We start from the raw sequence: 18,871 nt of genomic DNA, 5'->3' as shown, positions 1-18,871 counted from the left end.
TACACAAAAACCAAATTCAATTTGTGAAAATCGATTTTGCGTAAAAATGCCAGTTTTTCATTAATTTTCTTTGTTTTTCCGTGCGCTTTTGAAAACCACTGGGAAATTTAAATTTTGACCTCCCCAATGCACCAACGATATTCACTTTCTGATCGAACAAGATACTGAAGTTGAAAATCGTAGCATTATTTCGACTACTTATCGTGTACACAGACACAAAAAAAATAAAAAAATAAATAAAAAAATAAAAAAATAAAAAAATAAAAAAACACACATCATTGTAAAATCAATACATTCATCGTTCCACACAGAATCTAAAATATTTATTAATTAAAACATTGAAATTGAGCTGAATAAAAAATATCGCTGAACTCGCTCTGCAGTCTTATAATAGTTTTCGAATATCTTTCATCATTGAGTATGTCACTGTAATGGATGGTCAAATTTTAATTCAATGATAAATCATTGAATAGAATTATAAGTATTGACGTGTTTTTGACCGATCCTTGGACAAAACTACACTTTAAAAAAAATATAAAATCGAAAAATTGACAATTATTGTAAATCTTTATAATTTATTAGTGTAAATAAAATTAGTCCAAATATTTTGAAAATAGCATTGTTTATTTTAAATGATAATTTATAGTGGAATGTTTAAAGTTTATACGATTATTGTTTTTTGAATAACATTGAAATGACAAAAATCGTTTGGGGTTAAATCTTTATTAATTGAATAATGTCCAATGACGTTAAAATTTGAACAAATATTTATGTAACCTAGATGTGTCTATTTTATAATTTATTTAATTTTTCAGAATAAAGGTCTTTAAATTTAAAAAAATATAAACATTTAGGTAATTATAATGAATGAAATAATTTAAATGATAGGTTCACAATTTATTTTATAATGACAATTTTAAAATACAACAAAAAAACAAAATCGATTTTGTCGAAAACTAGTTATGCGTACAATTTCTGTTTTACCATTATTGTTTTAATTTTATTTTTCATGATTATTTTTATGTTTAACTCCACGAAGTACAACAATATCTGATTTTCTATCAAAAACCACTCTCAAAGTTGAATAACAAATTAATTTTACTGCACCAAAAGGTGTAATGTAAGCACAAGAAAGAAAAAATATATATGTCGTATCCACATAGTGAAATCACTAATTTCATGAACTGGATATCCAGATAGTGAAATTAGTCCAGATCGTGAATTTTGACGAAAATACATTATATGTACATTCATTTCATGAAACGGACATCCATTTCATGAAATGGACATCACCTATTTTGTGTACTTTGTGTAATTGTTGTAAAACAAAATTGTTATGTTATTTAGCAATAAATAATTATATTATATCATTATAGTATTATAACTATACTTTTCTATATTATTTTATGAACAAAAATATACCAATTACATTATATTACATTACAAATATTTTTATTTTATTTTTCATAAACCATCATTATACGTATATTATATTTTATTATATAAATAAATAATTAATCAATTGATTTAAACATTTATTTATTTTTACATGACGATTGATTATGACATTGACTATTACATAGCATATTATTTTTAAAACATGCACACCTACTTGATTGGCAAGGAGTTTTGCCTTACACGCCCCTTAATTTTTTTAATCATTTTTCGCAACGAAAATTTAACATTTTTATCAACTTCATCAGTAGTGAGAAATTGAGTTGTTGATTTTTTTCAAATATTCACTACTGAACCATCCTTTAAGTAAACCATATTTTATATTATTTTATAATATTGATCACTGTTAAAACATTATTATCTTTATTGATATTGACAAGTATGCTATGTAATAGTCGATGTCATAATTAATCGTGAAAAATTAAATAAAAATATTTGTAATGTAATATGATATAATTGGTATATTTTTATTCATAAGACAATATAGAAAAGTATAGTTATAATACTATAATGATATAATATAATTATTTATTGTTAAACAACATAACAATTTTGTTTTACAACAATTACACAAAGTACACAAAATAGGTAATGTCCATTTCATAAAATGGATGTCCGTTTCATGAAATGAATGTCCATATAATGTATTTTCGTCAAAATTCACGATCTGGACTAATTTCACTATCTGGATATCCAGTTCATGAAATTAGTGATTTCACTATGTGGATGCTACATATATACACATAGTTGTAAAACCCGGACTTGTTATATCACTCCACTCAGAATCTAAAATAAAATACAAAAATTATTGGGTTTTAAATTAATTTTGAAAACATGTAAATTAAAAATATTTGTATTATTTAAGTGTACATGTTAATTTTAGTTTTGATTTATGGATAATTATATTTGATTGTTATTTTTGTATATTCCGTTTGAAATATTTATTGACCAAAATAAAAAACATTCTTTAGAATTGCATTGTGAAGTGAAATTCTATATTGTAGATTGTGACTGAACATGTCATTAATATGTACAATATGCGTGTATTATGAACTATATTTTAGCTGACTTTAGAGTGTAAATTACCCACAAAATACATATGTATCTGTCCATTTTTATTATTTATAATTTTTTACTTGCACAAAAAACTACACGTACACACAACACCAAATTATTTATTTAGAATGCGAACAAAATGTGTATACATGATATCATCATATTATAATATATAAAATGCGACAAAAAAAAAAAAATTATAATATTAATACTAAAATGTAAGATACCCAATATAATGTGTTTTTTTTTGTTTTAATTTTCACTCAACAATAACTAATGTAAAACACTTCGTTTAGGACAATTTTGATATTTCACTAAGTATTATCAAAGAACATAAAAAAAAAAAAAAATATGACATACAAATAAGATAATTTTGCATTGAAGATACACTATTACTTGTATGAATATATATATTAATTTTATAATTTGTTCCTAATACTCTGGTATAACAAATTACAGTTGTCGGTAATTTTACTATGGACAATAATATATTTTTATTAAAAGCTAAATAAGGTTTATCGTTAATTTGATCAAGAACAATAATATTATACTTTTGAAATAAATTGTAGCCAAAGTTATTAATATCCAAATATCCTCTTTAAATAATCAAACTTACCGTGATTGTCAAAACTAATCGTTTTATGTACTTACCAAGCTTACTTAATTAAATAATAATCTGCAAATTATTAAATACCTAATGACTACAGACTAATAACTTATCTTAATATAATTCTATAACTTTTAAATACAAATCAATAGAAACATAAAAAAAAATACTTCTAAGTCAAGAAGCAATTTTGATATAATATAAAATATATCCTTCAAAATTATCAGAAAAAAATCTGAAATATTGGATTCTGAAAGAGCGATGAACTGTAATGTTTTTGTTACTGTAAAAATGTTACTGTAGAAAAGGTGCTCCAATCGTACATTTAAAGAAAATGTTTCTGGGAATTAGAAATTTACCCAGTTTTTTTCAAAATATTAAGGATAGACAAAAAAATAAAAAGTACATAAAATGAGAATATTTACACGATTCCAGTTTATACAAAATCGATTTTGTTTTTTGGTTGTATCTTTGGTTATTCTCAAATATGAATTAACTGTACAGAATAAAGTATTAACTATTTTTTATTTCATTTCATTTTCTAGACATGATAAAATATTGAACATATTTTAGACTATTATAATGTGCTTTACATGGAAATTTAAAATTGTAAAATTTCTTTGGATTTTTCTGTTAATGTTAATAACAAATTGTATGCTGCTGCATTATTAAAACGCATACCTACTAATTTTTAAAAAGTTCCTTAAAATTTTTCTTACAGAAACCTTAAAATCTCAAAAATACATATGTATTATGCACAATTTATAGTTTCAAGATCAAATGATTACAAAATTAGAATTTTAAACGAAAAAAAAAATATAGGTACCTAGTCGTTTTTGATGTAATTAAAAAAATAAATATTTTTGAGGGAATTGATACATTTTATTACATAAATTGTTATTCAAGTTGGTACAACTAAACACGATACATTTTGAAAAATATTTAGGTACCTACATACATTTTAAGCGATTTATACTAAAAATTATACTTCCATCCTTTACTATCTCATATTAAAAATATATCAGTATTTTAACATTAAATGTTGTTTACGTGCTTTGACATTTAAAACAATTTCTTATTTCTGTTGTAATCCTTCGAGCAGTGATTTAGCACCGTATCGATAAAAAAAATCTGTAGGTACATACATGTGTACATGATAACAATCAATGTGTGTATGTGACCAATGTGGCATACGGCCAAATTTACGCGACCAAATTTCTACGACCATTTGACGAACATTCTTTCAAACTATACGTTTAATTACCACAGCACTCTGGTTTGTCTACAAATCCCTAAAAAAATCAGACGGCAAAATCGTTTTAATCAGTGAAACAGTTAAACTATTTTACAGACAAGCGTCAGCAAAACTCCATTCAAATGCAAACCAGCAAATCAGTCGTCTAGCTTCAAACTCACATTCCTGGAACTATATTATAGGATCTGTCATATATAATTTATGGTCCTTCAGTCACTCAACTATATTACCGAAAGGTGCATAATGTACTACATATAGCATATTATGACTCAAACAGAATTGGTCCTGTGACCTGCATATATTTTAATAAATCAAAATCATCAGGTATTTCCACTGTGGATTTACTTTTACAGTAGAGCCTCGATGCTATCTGATGAACGCAAAAATCTGGACGGCACATAAATAGGAAGGTAATAATCGTCCGGAAATCCCAGAACAAGACTAATAAATGAAATGAGTTTATCGACATCAACAATTTCATAATTTTATCAGGCAAAATAAATTGCTAGTCTGCAGTTCATTCACTTCTTTGATCTATTTCTTGTCTATTGTATTTATTTTTACCATTATTAATTAATTGTAAATAAATTACTCAATATATTGTGATAATAGTTTACGAATAAAGTTAATTTACAAATAAAAATAGAAATGCATTACAATATTAATATGCATGTATATTATATTTTAACGGGAAAAAAAATAATTAGCAAAGTATAAACTCCTAAAAAATCTTTTAATGCTATAAATAATAGCTATCGCCTATCATTAATTTAATAATATTACGTAGAAAATTAAATAAACAGAATTCCGTACTTTTGACTATAATTAATAAAGTATGACGCACATATATACATCAGATTATTAAAACTTTTTTCTTAATTATATCGACATACCGTGTGCTTGTACGTATTCATTCAGTATTTATTTATTATTCATTTTCATCAATATGTTTTTCATTTATGTCGAAACATAGCAATCTAGAGAAACAACAGATTACACCTATTTAAAAGGGCAAAAGGCGACGAATTTCAACTTCTAAATTCATAATTTGCATTAGGCCATTATAAGTAAATTATGGTTTAAACTTCAAGTTTCTGACTCCACGGAAAGTGCACCAATAAACGTTACCTTTAAAATGTATTTTTATTAATATCAAAAACTTACTCATTATAATATATTTATAATGTATTTTGCAAAAATGACATAATATTGGTTTTATTAGTAATAGTTACTACAACAATCACGATAATAATAACCATAGAACCATTATTGTAGTACCTATTATAAATTCACTAAATAGCTCATAATTCAACCAAAAATATCTTATCAAAAATTATTCTTATGTTTATGAAACAATATTAATGTTAATGAAAGTTATTGATTCAAACTATAACCATATTTGAAAACAAATTATACACTACTGTGTATGAAAATATGTCCAAGATAATCAACAAAAAATTATAATAATTATTAATTGATGGAATACTTACCCAATACCATTTTGATTGATGTCATAGTAAATATTAGATATTGAATTCCGAATTTATGCCAATAATCCCAGACAACCATTGCCTAAAACAATAAAACATACAATTTACCAATTTATTTTTTACATAATATTTTTGATAGGCACAAAATTATTTTCTTTTTTTTAAAGCAATGTTTTTTTTTTAATTAAGATATGTTATTGGTGTTACCAAAGTTAAAAAAAACTGTTTGATTTCAGTTAACAATAAAGTTACATTCATAAATAATAGGTTGAGATAGTTGAATAAGTTATCATTGTATAATTACATCGGTACACACTACACATCTATGTTCAAAAGAGTTAATTATTAATCCGAGTAGATTAATTCATTTATAAATATCTTCAAATATTTTTTAGAGATAGTTCTGCAGGATCATTTGAACTGCTTTGCAACAGGGATTTAAAGAACAACTAAGTGTTACAACTCCTCGAATCCAAGTTGTACTGTGGACTGTAGATTAAACTATTTAATGTGTTATATTAGACAATGAAGTGGATCTGAACGCCTAATCACCAAAGCATTTCCACAAACAATTTGGTTTCTAACTAATGGAAAAGTTTAATCAGTTCTCATCATAAATCGCGTGATAATGAATCAACTAAACAATCATCACGGGTGGATTAAAATGCGATGCTTAACTAGGTGTTTGGTCATGATAATACGAATAGTAAATATTATTATATTGTTATCTAATCGTACTATACATTATTGTATAACAGCCACTGGAGTTCCATCAATAAGTAGTCGTGGTAATCTTCTCACACCGAAAATATTTCCAATTTATAATCATTTTTTTCTTTCAAACTATAATATATTAAAATTTTCATCGTAAGAGCGTATATTTTGTGTAGACCGTATATTTTTAATTTTCTAAATAATAATAATAATAATAATAATAATAAAAAAAAATAAAAAAATAATGAACATCATCATTTGGATATCAATTCAAATGTCTAACATTTGTTAGGACTTAGTAAAAGTAAAATAAATTTTAACAGTTTTCATTGCACAGTGGTCACGGTAGTGGGTAGATGAAAGCCACACGATATTGATTTACAAATATATGAAGTGAGTCCTCAGTAGGTATTTCTATGTCCAGCGGTTATAGTTAAAATGCATAATATATTGTAAAACGGGTCACAGTAATACATATAAAACAAGAAAGAGTAAAATCAATTATTCTTGTTCATGAAATGAAAATTGTGTGTCATATCCAGAATAATAATATGTAGCATGTGACTTGATATTATATATCCACACACACACACACCTGTATATATACATTATATTATTACAGTACATACATCTCCACTGTGACTGGAGCTTGGAAATAAATTAAGTATCACTATAAGAACGGATAGGTAAATTATAAGAATAATAGGTACTCATCGTAAATAATTTCAGTTGTAATTTAATAATAATGGCCATATGATTTTTGTTTGTCATATTAATACATTATATTGTTATGATACATTTTTTATTCGGAATAAACAGGTTGAGTTCTGTCCCTTAATGTGGTCTACCTCTTCAGATTACCTATACCATTACTCATATTTTATTGTATACAATAATATAATCAAAACATGTTATAAAATCATAATTTGTTTTTTGTATAACTTTCTGCGCATATAATATCGTAATTGTACTTTTAGTGCCTAAAAAAAAACTTAAAAAATATTTTTAAATGTATTCATTATTTTTAAAAGTTGATGTTTTGACAAGTTTACAAGTTTATCACAATTGTTTCGAACATAATAATATTATAATAACTAGGTACCTACATTAGGAAGAAGGTACCAAATAATAGATACTATTAATAATAACAACACAATATGATAATATGTAATATATATAATAATTATATATTTTTTTTTGTCATATTTTGAAGATTCTGATGGTTTTCAGGCTGCCATAGTGCTATATCATAATATAAGAGTTTATTGCGGCTGCTAAAATCTCGAGCGTGTACACTTAATTTTGATATTTTGATAGTAATAAGTACCTACATAGCTACTTCGGAGGTTTAGAATTTTAATGTAAATCATAATTACATTTAAAAATAAATGTCAGGTAACCTATTCAATATGAAAATAATATTTATATATATTATACTATTCTCTACGAAATTTGCATTTTTTTTTTGCATTTTGCATTTTGTTGAGAGATTTATAATATAATAATGTAGATAATAACCCACAGGTATTTATTTTAATTATAACTACTTACACTTCTGAAAAAGAGTAATCTTTTTTTTATAAAATTAAAATGTTTAAACAAAATAATATGATATTCTTTACTGAAGATGTTTGACCTATTTAACTAAATAAATATTATTATTGTGCTTTAAATTATGAGGTTTAATCTTGAATGACATATACATCTCAAATAAGTACAAAGACAAAGATTCTTTTCTATTGAGCGTACATTCTGTTGTCATTACAACACTACGTTGTACGTCCCATTCGCTGTTAACGTTGTATCTCGACACATTCACTTTGCCGGGTATCCTATATTATATTGTATGAATGAGTCTAAGAGAAATCAAGTTCGAGTGAATAGGGAACAACAGAAAAAAAATCTTTTGTATTTTGTGTTCGGATATGCGGGTATTTCTTCAGTGGGATATTTTCTCGAAACAACCAAAAAACACGTAACTATGTCCATTGTCCATTAATGAATTACTTACTGTCATTAATATTGAACAGACACGTACCTATAACTATAAAGTCTATACTCAATAGACTCTATAGGTACCTATAATACGTATATCGTATCGAACTACAGAAGTACGAGATGAAACTAGTACACATCAATTCACGTGACATGGACACTAATTTTATAATACATACAATAATTACTGCTGTTTTCTTAATCTTTCTTAATCTTAAACGCCCGCTGCTACTAGTTCCAAGATGGGTAAAAATAGAAATGCTTTTAAAATAGGTAATATGTAAATTTATGACTAATATTTTATGAATTATGTATCATAATGTACTAAATATGATAGATTTAAATAAATTGAAATGTAAATTTATATACTTAATGAATTTAACTTGAATCGTTTTTAATAATAGATACTTAACTTAACTAGGTAGAATACATTTTACTTAACACAATAATAAAACGTTTTAAAGTTTTAAATTGCTTCAGAAATGGGTACGCACAAATTATATTTTGTATGGAAAACATTTACAATTAGAAGTTTATCAATTATAACTTGTTATTAAATGTACCTTCTACGCCGGAGGATCCATAGCAATGATCAATAAGCTTGGGGTAGGGAAGCATTTATTTAAATTTACGTAGTACAAATATTTATCTTATACATTTTTAAACATCATAATATTGTAAGTGTCAAATCTTTAGAGCTTTCACTATTATTTGTAAATCATTACATAGTGATTTAGGTACATGTACTAACTCACTCTCGTATCTCTAACTCCTGTCTTCTTTAGATTATGAAATTTGGAACATCTATTAAGCCAAAATAGCTTAGAATGATAGTGCAAAACATTGAGCTCAAATAATATTAAGCCATTTCAACAGGAGATACTTTGAAGGTTTGAATTTGTGTTACTCACTCACTCGGTCACTAATCATCAATATTATAAGGCACTTTCCGTATAGGTAGAATCACGAAGTTTGACACAATGATTAATCATATATAGTGTAAGTAAAGGTAAAAATCTGAAAATTACAATTTTCTTAAAATTAGTTCCACTTTATTAAGGAAGGGTGTTCTGAACGCGTGAAACAATAATACAAATTTTGTGGTCAGTAGCCAAAATTCAACCAGAAAAATAATTGTATTTTTGTGATTTGTGTATATAATAAATATTACATTTAAATGAGCATAAAACAATATTTTAATTTGAAAATAAAAAACCAAATATTGTTTCAAGTTCAAAATGGAATTTATTTTGCTCTTTGATTTCAACGATTCCTAATAAATCGTCGGCAATTTATAATTTTAAAATAATAAAATAATTGTTGTTTAGGCAACGTGCAACGTATTGCCGTCACACCGATATTATAAATGTCGACGCAGTACCGGTTTTGGATTGTCATCGGTCATTATTGTCGCGGTACCACGGTCGTGGTAAGTGGTAACTATATTATCTTGCTGGTTTTGTTTTTTGTATTGCGTTGGCGTTTTTGGCGAGCTTATCGTACCGATTCCGGTCGCTCGTCAATTTACCCGAGTTTGTTTATATTCGTTGTGACGTGTATTATGGTTTATTTTCACCATCATCGTCGATTTCTAGACTCGCCGCTACGGTCAACTACGACCGTTTTCACCGACCCTACAACTGTCAACACCTCACACCGCCATCGTCAGCCACTATCATTACCACCGGTGTCGCAGGATTTTAATACCCTCAAATGTTTTTACCCCCGGGGGTAAAATTAACCTAGGATATTTATACCCCCGGTAAAATGTTAAGGGGGGTAAAACGATTTCAAAGGGGGTAAAAAAATACTAGGATATTATTACCCTCCCGGTAAACCGATTCCAAAGGGGGTAAAAATATCCTAGGATATTATTACCCCCCAGTAAAATTAATCGACAGGGGGGTAAAAATATACTAGGTTATTATAACCCCCCCGGTAAAACGATTCCAAAGGGGATAAAAATATACTAGGATATTATTACCCCCCCGGTAAAAATAATCGACAGGGGGGTAAAAATATACTAGGATAATTTTACGATTTACATATGATATTATTACACAGTACTTGAAATTAATATAAGAATACGTAGATTTTAACCACCAAGTTAGGTTATACAATATACATAGGTAGGTACATTTTTAAATTATCATAACTGAAATATGTGTTAATTTTCGTAATAGTTATTATAATATTATTTGTAATATAAGTTATATCGTATATTTAGGTATTAGGTAAAGGGACTATATTAATTTTTTAAATTTAACTGTAAATCAATTGGACTTATAATTTTATTCCTTTATTTAAAAACAGAAGGTAGGTAAAAAATACAATTAAAATATTATAAAGTAAATAATACATATAATCACCAAGGAACTTATTGGTTTAACTACCTATGGATCACAACTTTTATCATATATTTATTTTTTAAATAAATTGTATATAAAACAATTTTTTTAATCGAATTATATTTAAATAGGTATTTATTTAATAATTGCAGGTGGATTAATATCTGTCACAATTTAGTAATGGTTTCTATGTACGTGACACATGTATATAAAATGTTCAATTACCCTAACTCCGTCTTTGTAGGTACCATTCTTACCGAATAATTGTCAACATTTACGGTAATTTGTATTCAACAAAAATTTGGTTTTAGGGGGGTATAAATGTCCTAGGTAGCTTATAATTACTAAATTAAAAATTAATAAATGATAAAAGTTTTGATCCATAAAGAGGTAAACCAATAAGTTCCTTGGTAACTGTATTTATGTTATTTTATTATTTACTTTATAATATTTTAATTGTGTTATTTTACCTACCTTCTGTTTTTAAATAAGGGAATAAAATTATAAATCCATTTGATTACAGTTAAACTTTAATAATTAATATAGTCTAAAATATCCTAGAATATAATTAACGATCTGTTTAAAATTATGAATGTTAAAAATTATGACAAACTATTTTTGAACAACAAACGGATCGTTAATTATATGCTAGGATATTTTTACCCCCCTTAAAAACACATTTTTACCGAGGGGGTAAAAATAATCTACTATAAAAATTCAATGGGAGATAAATATATTCTAGTTTATTTTAAACAGATCGTTGATTATATGCTAGGATATTTTTACCGGGGGGGGGGGGGGGGGGGGTAAAATATCCGGGGGTAAAAATCGCCTGTTACATTTTCTAATATTTTATAGTAGTCATTAGTCATAGGCAAACATAATAATATTGAGTTGGGTATTTTCTTTAGAACAAGGTACTTATCTAAGCTCATCGAAATCCAAAAAGTCCACTTTATATCGATTATCTCTAAAGAACAATGAATTTTTTAGAGATACACAACATAACCGTGTATATAATGTTTTCAGTTAATACTCCATCATCATTAGCTAAATGCTTTTTCCCTCTAAGTCCCGAGTTAACCCATTAAAATAACTAACCCTACATGCTGCGACATATAATTGGCCGTAATAAAATACAAACTCTATCGAATGTTTGTCCCTGTGACTTATTAATTGTCATTGCAAAAGAAAGATTAACTAGAAACTACGGTGTTCTTTGAAAATATAATGGTAGAATGATTTCCGAATAATTCCATTTTAGTCGTGGAATCAAATTCACGTAATATTATTATAAAAATTAAATGAAAATATTACATAGATGAAAAGAATATACATAATAATATGTTACATATAATTTATATTCCTAAGTATAACATATGTACTAATTTAATTATTATAACCGTCTATAACAAACATAAAATGAATTAACGTTATAATTTAAAATATTTTTAAGTAAAAGCCGTTTAAAATATTTGATCCTATCTAGTTGGAAATTCAAATAGGTTAAAATATACAATTGAGGCCTAAGAAAATATACAAATGAAATATTTTGTCGAATAACGATGTTTAAAAACCATGTAAGTCACTTTTCCGCTAATAAAATTTGAATTCAATGATAAATCATTGTATGACGAAGAATTATTTTGAGCAGAGCCGTTCTGTCAGCCTACATCTTTTTTGGATATTATATTATATACTTATATTGATGTTATAAATTAATTTCTATACAAGTAATATAACAGGTTTAATTAGTTTCAGTTGAAAACATAATATCAGGTACTATTATATTATATACGTAATAGTAATAATTATTATATTAATTCACATATAATTAATATATGATACTACTAGCTGATATTAAAATGTATTAATCTAAATATTTTAAAACTATTGCATTGTATATCATAGGAAATATTAATTTACGTAATGGTGAAAACTTTTTAATCTCTACCTATGAATAATGTTTTTTTTAATTTTTTTTAATTCAACAATATACAACTGAAATAGTTTTATTTATCTAAGTTTAAAAAAATTTGAACTTGAAATATTTATAAAAAAATGTTTTAAATATTTAGATGGTCTGTCTGCGCTCAGAATTGTTTTCCATTATTTATTCATTGATTTATAACACCCCGAGGAAAAAAGGTACAGTTATATTTACAACATTTAATATAAACAATAATATGTACCTACCTAAGATATAAATAAACAGCTTATTTCATTAATCATTGAATTGAAATTTAACTCATCCATTACATTGTTCTAACCTAATCCTGAGGTATACACAAAACTGTACTATTATACAGCAGAGAAAAAATTACCCGAATTTGTAAAGCTCATGTTTAATTGTAATATATATATATATACAATCGTAATATCAATAGAGAATTGTTTATATGAAAATAATTACTAGAAAATATCATAAAAAATAAGTTCAAAATTGAAAGTTTAATATTTATTATCATCAGTGCGTCTGCAATACCTACAGGAAAGTATTATTGTTAAAAAAACCTATAAGCTTATCGCTCAATTTACAATTATGATAGAAAAGTTCGGTTCAATGATATAAAATATGAAACGTTAAACCAACGTCCATTGCAAATAATTAACTGTTATACATTATACAATATGACATGCGTTAAATTATATTATAATTAAAAATATTTTAAGTACCTACTTAATTTACATTTTTTTTACGCTTTTTGCAATGATGAAAATATGCTTTAATAATGTTTCAGATAAAGTGAACAAAACAACGTGGACATAATTACAAAATACCAAGATCGAAACAATTAATATTTAAATTATTTTTAATTTAAATGAAAATGAGTGATAATGTAAGAGAAAAACCATTCAACCAAAAATGCTCATAATTTATTTATCTCGAATATTGATGATAATGATGGTACATAGGGATTGTCTCCTGCAGTATTCCAAGTATGTTAACATACACAATTTTGTGTATAAGAAAGTATTCAACCAATTTGATACTATTAAATATTCGGTATTGTAAAAAGGGTTGAGAAATGGTGGAAGAGGTTAATAGGATGTAAAATACCGTAAAACGGTATTCTGTGAGGGTTTATTTATTTCTATTGACAGAGGTTATATTTATGGGCTGACAACAAAAACGATTCACAACAAAAAGTAGGGCTCTTTAAATCGGGTTCTTGACGTCGAATAACTACAGCTATTGTTATAGTCACATAAACGAATTGCATGTTTCTGATTCCGAAAGGTCTGAAAATGTGGCTCAATCTTCAATCGATAATGATCACATGGAAGATTTGATTTTACCGGTGCGATTACCGACCGTTTTGTTTAGTATCTTAAACGTCCACCAAAGACTGCAATTTTGGTACTGTAGGAATTAAACAATTCTAGGTTTTAAAATGTCTTACGATTGTTTAATTGATTAATTCAGGCTAAATTTCCAAAATCAAATTATGAAATAATATTTAATGTTCAGTTGATTTTATTCTATAATTACGTACTGATGATAGTCTTTGAAAAAATAAATTGTAAAAAGTCCACCAATATACTTTTGTATTTCAGACTTCAGTTTATGAAAGGGGCGACTAATGTATTAGTCATTGTTAAATGATGTGTGTTTGTCTTGATAGACACTTTTCATAGTGGAAAAATATTTTGATTTTTATCTTCAATATTATGTTTTCTGGTAGGAAAGTGATTCTAGTTGGTACTTTATAGAGTAAAAATGTCCAGTTGATACTTTTCTTAATAATTGGGAAAAACGAACTATTACGAATAATAAGTTTTTGAAAATCGGTCGCAGTATTTTTTTCAGCATATTTTATTCCCAGACATCATTTGGGAAATGATAATATTTTGTGAATATTTTGGGGTGCTTGAAGAATGAGTATTTGACTGATAATATTGTATAAATATTTTACTTTAGTAAAATAATAAAATATTGTACAAAAATATTGACTTAATATTTTTTAAATGTTTCCATAAAAATGTTTTTTAATGTTTTTTACAAAATATTTTTCAAAAGTGAACTTTTTGGCCAAAAAATATAAATAAAATATTTCCTTATTATTTACGTAACTTTTTCAAATATGTTGACAAATATATTGTTTTCCTGAAAATATTTATACCATAGTTGGGAAATATTAAAATGCTGTGTGGGATTTTCATAATTCGACTATTATAATAAATGACAATATTGAATGACAATAGTGAAAATTTTGTTTTCAGTATGTGTATTGACCGGAAGTATTTTGATTAAAGATACAATTTACTAGTCATATTTTGACCGCAAAAACCCGAGAAACATCAATATCCATACAGTATAAAACACCAATGATTATTATGAACTATGAAGTGATCATAATTAATAGTGAATGTGTTTACTGTATACTGATAGGAGGTAGGTACCTATGGTAATTATTAATATTATTCTCTTATCTTTTAGCAAAAGGTAGCTCATCTGAAATAGGTAATACAGATATTATACTGGGTTGAAATAGTGGTTATGGTTCTTTTTTTCATACTAATAATATTTTAAAGAAAATATTTATCAATTGGTTTGATACTTCACCAATAATTCGTAAAATATAATATGAAATTAGTACCTAATAGAATACCTATAATATACACGAAATTGTGTATTTTCAAATCTACAAAACAATATATCAATAACGTATTATTATTGGCATTTTACCAAATAACGTTATCTGTGTAGAAGTATAAATTGGTTGAAAAAATATTTCTTCTATTTGGTGTAAATAAAAATCAATTATTTTTCTATTTCTAAAAGTTCTTACTGTGATAATGTTTCCGAGTCAATGAATTTTTGGTATGACTTCCATGTAATACAAAACAGGTGTCGCCAATAGTAGCTAGGTTTTACTTTATTATAGGCCAGAGACAACTTTAATTGTATTTACTGATATAACAGCACCAGACAGCAAACACATTTCTCAAACCTCGTTGATATCATTTGAACTATTTAAGATAAAAATATAGAATTATATTACTTCAAAGATACGCAATACTTTAAGGTGTTTATTTATTATATTCTGTTTTATATTTTTACATTATTTACAACAAATTACAAAAATTTACATTAATAAATGTGTAACTTGAACTTTAATACAATAGGTTCCTCATTAGTAGTTATTAGTGAGATAAAAATATAAGTTATTGTTTTTTAATTTAAAAACATTATTTATGGATACTTGAAACGTTTAATCTGTATTATTGTATTTTATATACATAATGACAATTTTCAAATGAAATATTTTCGGCAAAAATTAATTCAACCTACCATTTTACTTATAGTAAGTTAAAATAATTAATTTAACACCAATACAAATATATCATAAAAATAAATACAACTACTAATTAGTAATATACAGCCTTCGTCAAGAATCGTTTTTTGTATGCAATGATTTATTATCGAATTCAAATTTTATACTTACATTATCTACTGAGACTTACTGTGCGGTGTTACACTCCGAACCTACTGTATAGCTGAGTAGCTAAATACTTTCCCTTTTTTTTTTTTGTTATACTGTTTATAAAATAAACACAAAATTAATTAAATACACACTTCGCTCTAAAATGTAGGAAGTAAATAATAGAGTTAAAGTGAATACTGTATTCATGCAATTTTAAATTTTGTGTGAATATAATTAATGTGTTCATTAATTATTAAGAATTTACATTTATTTTCAATATTCGTTATCGTACTTACCGATAAATCCTTAATTAACTATTCATTATTAATACATTCATAAACTTCCAATTATAAGTAATCCCTTGATATATGAACTCTGGTACATAATTAAAAATTTGGAGTGCCAGTTTTTGTACTAATTAATATATTATAATGGACTCATCGTTTAATACATGATTTAGTGGTATGTCATATACAAAGTATCTATACTAAAAAAAAATTTTAATTAAATTAAAAATAGTGTAAGTATAGGCTAAATTATTAATTTGAATTTATCATTTATATATTACGCCATCTTTCAATGATGATTTAATACAATACGTTTAAGTGATATAGATATTAGATACTTATATAATATATTTAATAATGTATAACGTAAATTTGTGTCTCATACATTTTAATAAATACCCCCAGATATTTGCTATAAGCGTCTGTCCCTATATACGACTATAATATGAGATAAATTAAAAAAAAAAAACATTAAATATATTAACGTTTCATAGCTCAAACACAATAGACGAAGGTTTCACATATTATACTCGCGAACGTTCTATAACTCTATGAATATTCCAAAATAACTACGTGTATGATACACGTATGCACGACGGAATACCAGATAAAACAAAAGTCTAAACAAAAAATAAGTAAATGATATTATAATCATTGATGAGCTTAATATGCAAAGAAGAGCAATTCGAAAAATTGCATTCGGTAGATTGTCACTGTCTTTGTATCAGAGTGGCTCTAGATTGCCTGCAATCGATCTCCAACGGGTTACTCAGTAATGTTTAAAATGCCTTGTAATAAGAAAGCTAAGTTATACATTTATCGTCGTTAAATAAAATATATATTATATTCTCTATAGATTTAATTATAATCACTGGTGCAACATTATAACTACCAATCATAAAGTGTTGTTTATTTAATATTTTTAAATTAAGCGGTAACCCCAGATAAAAAATGGTCTTACGTATAATATTGATACACATGGAGAATAAAAGTTTGACAAATACTATTAATAGGTAATAAATATTCATAAATGGTGGCATTTGATTAGATATAAGTAGAACTTGACCTCAACTTTTCAAAATGTGGTACATAATATCACATATTATTATTAATCTTCAATCGAATATAGAGTAAAGCTTTATAATGTAAAAAATACGCATTGACTCGATACAAATCTATTGTAAATTTAAACACAATAATATGGCAGTAATACATAAACTTATATGGAGTGTATTGTGCGAACATCCAGGCGTGTATAACTGTGCAAATTCACTAAATTACGAGTCAATTTCGCCGATTAACACATGTCGCACTTCAGTTACTACGTTACCCTGGTATTCATTCACTACCTATCCATAAACAAAAATTTATAAAATACTACATACACACTCTGTGTCTTTCCATTTACTTATCGTTGACCCCCCGAATTGACCTCTTTTACATTCCATTCTTACATACCAGGAAATCCTATAGAACCACATCTCTTATTTCTTTTTATTTCATTATTTTTTATTTAACTATATAACGTAGGTAAGACAACAAATGTGCGAAAGAAAATAGCGATACGTACTGCGAAGTACAAAAACGTGTTGTGTGAAAAGAAGTTAACAAAGTGACAGAAAATCCCAAAATGTTTTAGATACAGAACGAGAAGTAAATGATATTGTGTTTATACTCCAAATATATTATATAGGTATATAAGCATAATAATATATACATCAAGAATGAAATTCATATCAAAAATGAACTAAAAACAACATTTGTTTCTTTGAATAAGTACAATATTATATTCTAAAGTCTAAACAGTTACTTAATAGATAGTTTTTAAAACTGTTTTTTTTTTCATCAAAACTAAAGTTAAAATAGAATAAATAGATAAAAGTATATTCTACTATTTTACTCTTCTCGTTCTAGTTTTATATCACAAAATATTTGTATTTGAAAAGTTACATATTATATGAAATTATTGTAGAAAATTAATTGTGTAAAAAACACATTATAAATAAAATATAAATTGACGTATTTCTGTGATGCTACTTTTACTAAAAGGTAGGTACCTAATTCATACGAATTACATACAACTACATAGCTGTTTATTATTTAGTTGACCTGTGGCGTAATTACTGATTTGTAAATTGTAAGTTTTAAAATTGGTCATCATAAAATTGGATGGTTTGATTTGAAAAAAAACTATTGTTTGAGCCCGATTTCTTTAATCATGGAAACAAATTAACT

At 25.9% G+C, this 18,871-nt stretch overlaps 1 protein-coding gene across 2 annotated transcripts in view; it reads right to left on the bottom strand.

Moving 5' to 3' along the window:
- The window catches only part of LOC100574232 (limbic system-associated membrane protein-like), a 267,946-nt gene that overhangs the window by 160,035 nt on the left and 89,040 nt on the right, over positions 1-18,871 (bottom strand). For both annotated transcript variants that reach the window (XM_029490365.1, XM_029490364.1), the window contains one exon: positions 5,864-5,945. In XM_029490365.1, the coding sequence (XP_029346225.1) occupies positions 5,864-5,945 (82 nt within the window). The remainder of the gene's footprint in view (positions 1-5,863; positions 5,946-18,871) is intronic.

This window comes from Acyrthosiphon pisum, chromosome A2, assembly GCF_005508785.2.
Source record: "Acyrthosiphon pisum isolate AL4f chromosome A2, pea_aphid_22Mar2018_4r6ur, whole genome shotgun sequence".
Classification (NCBI taxonomy): domain Eukaryota; kingdom Metazoa; phylum Arthropoda; class Insecta; order Hemiptera; family Aphididae; genus Acyrthosiphon; species Acyrthosiphon pisum.
This window is presented reverse-complemented; position numbering and strand designations above follow the sequence as displayed.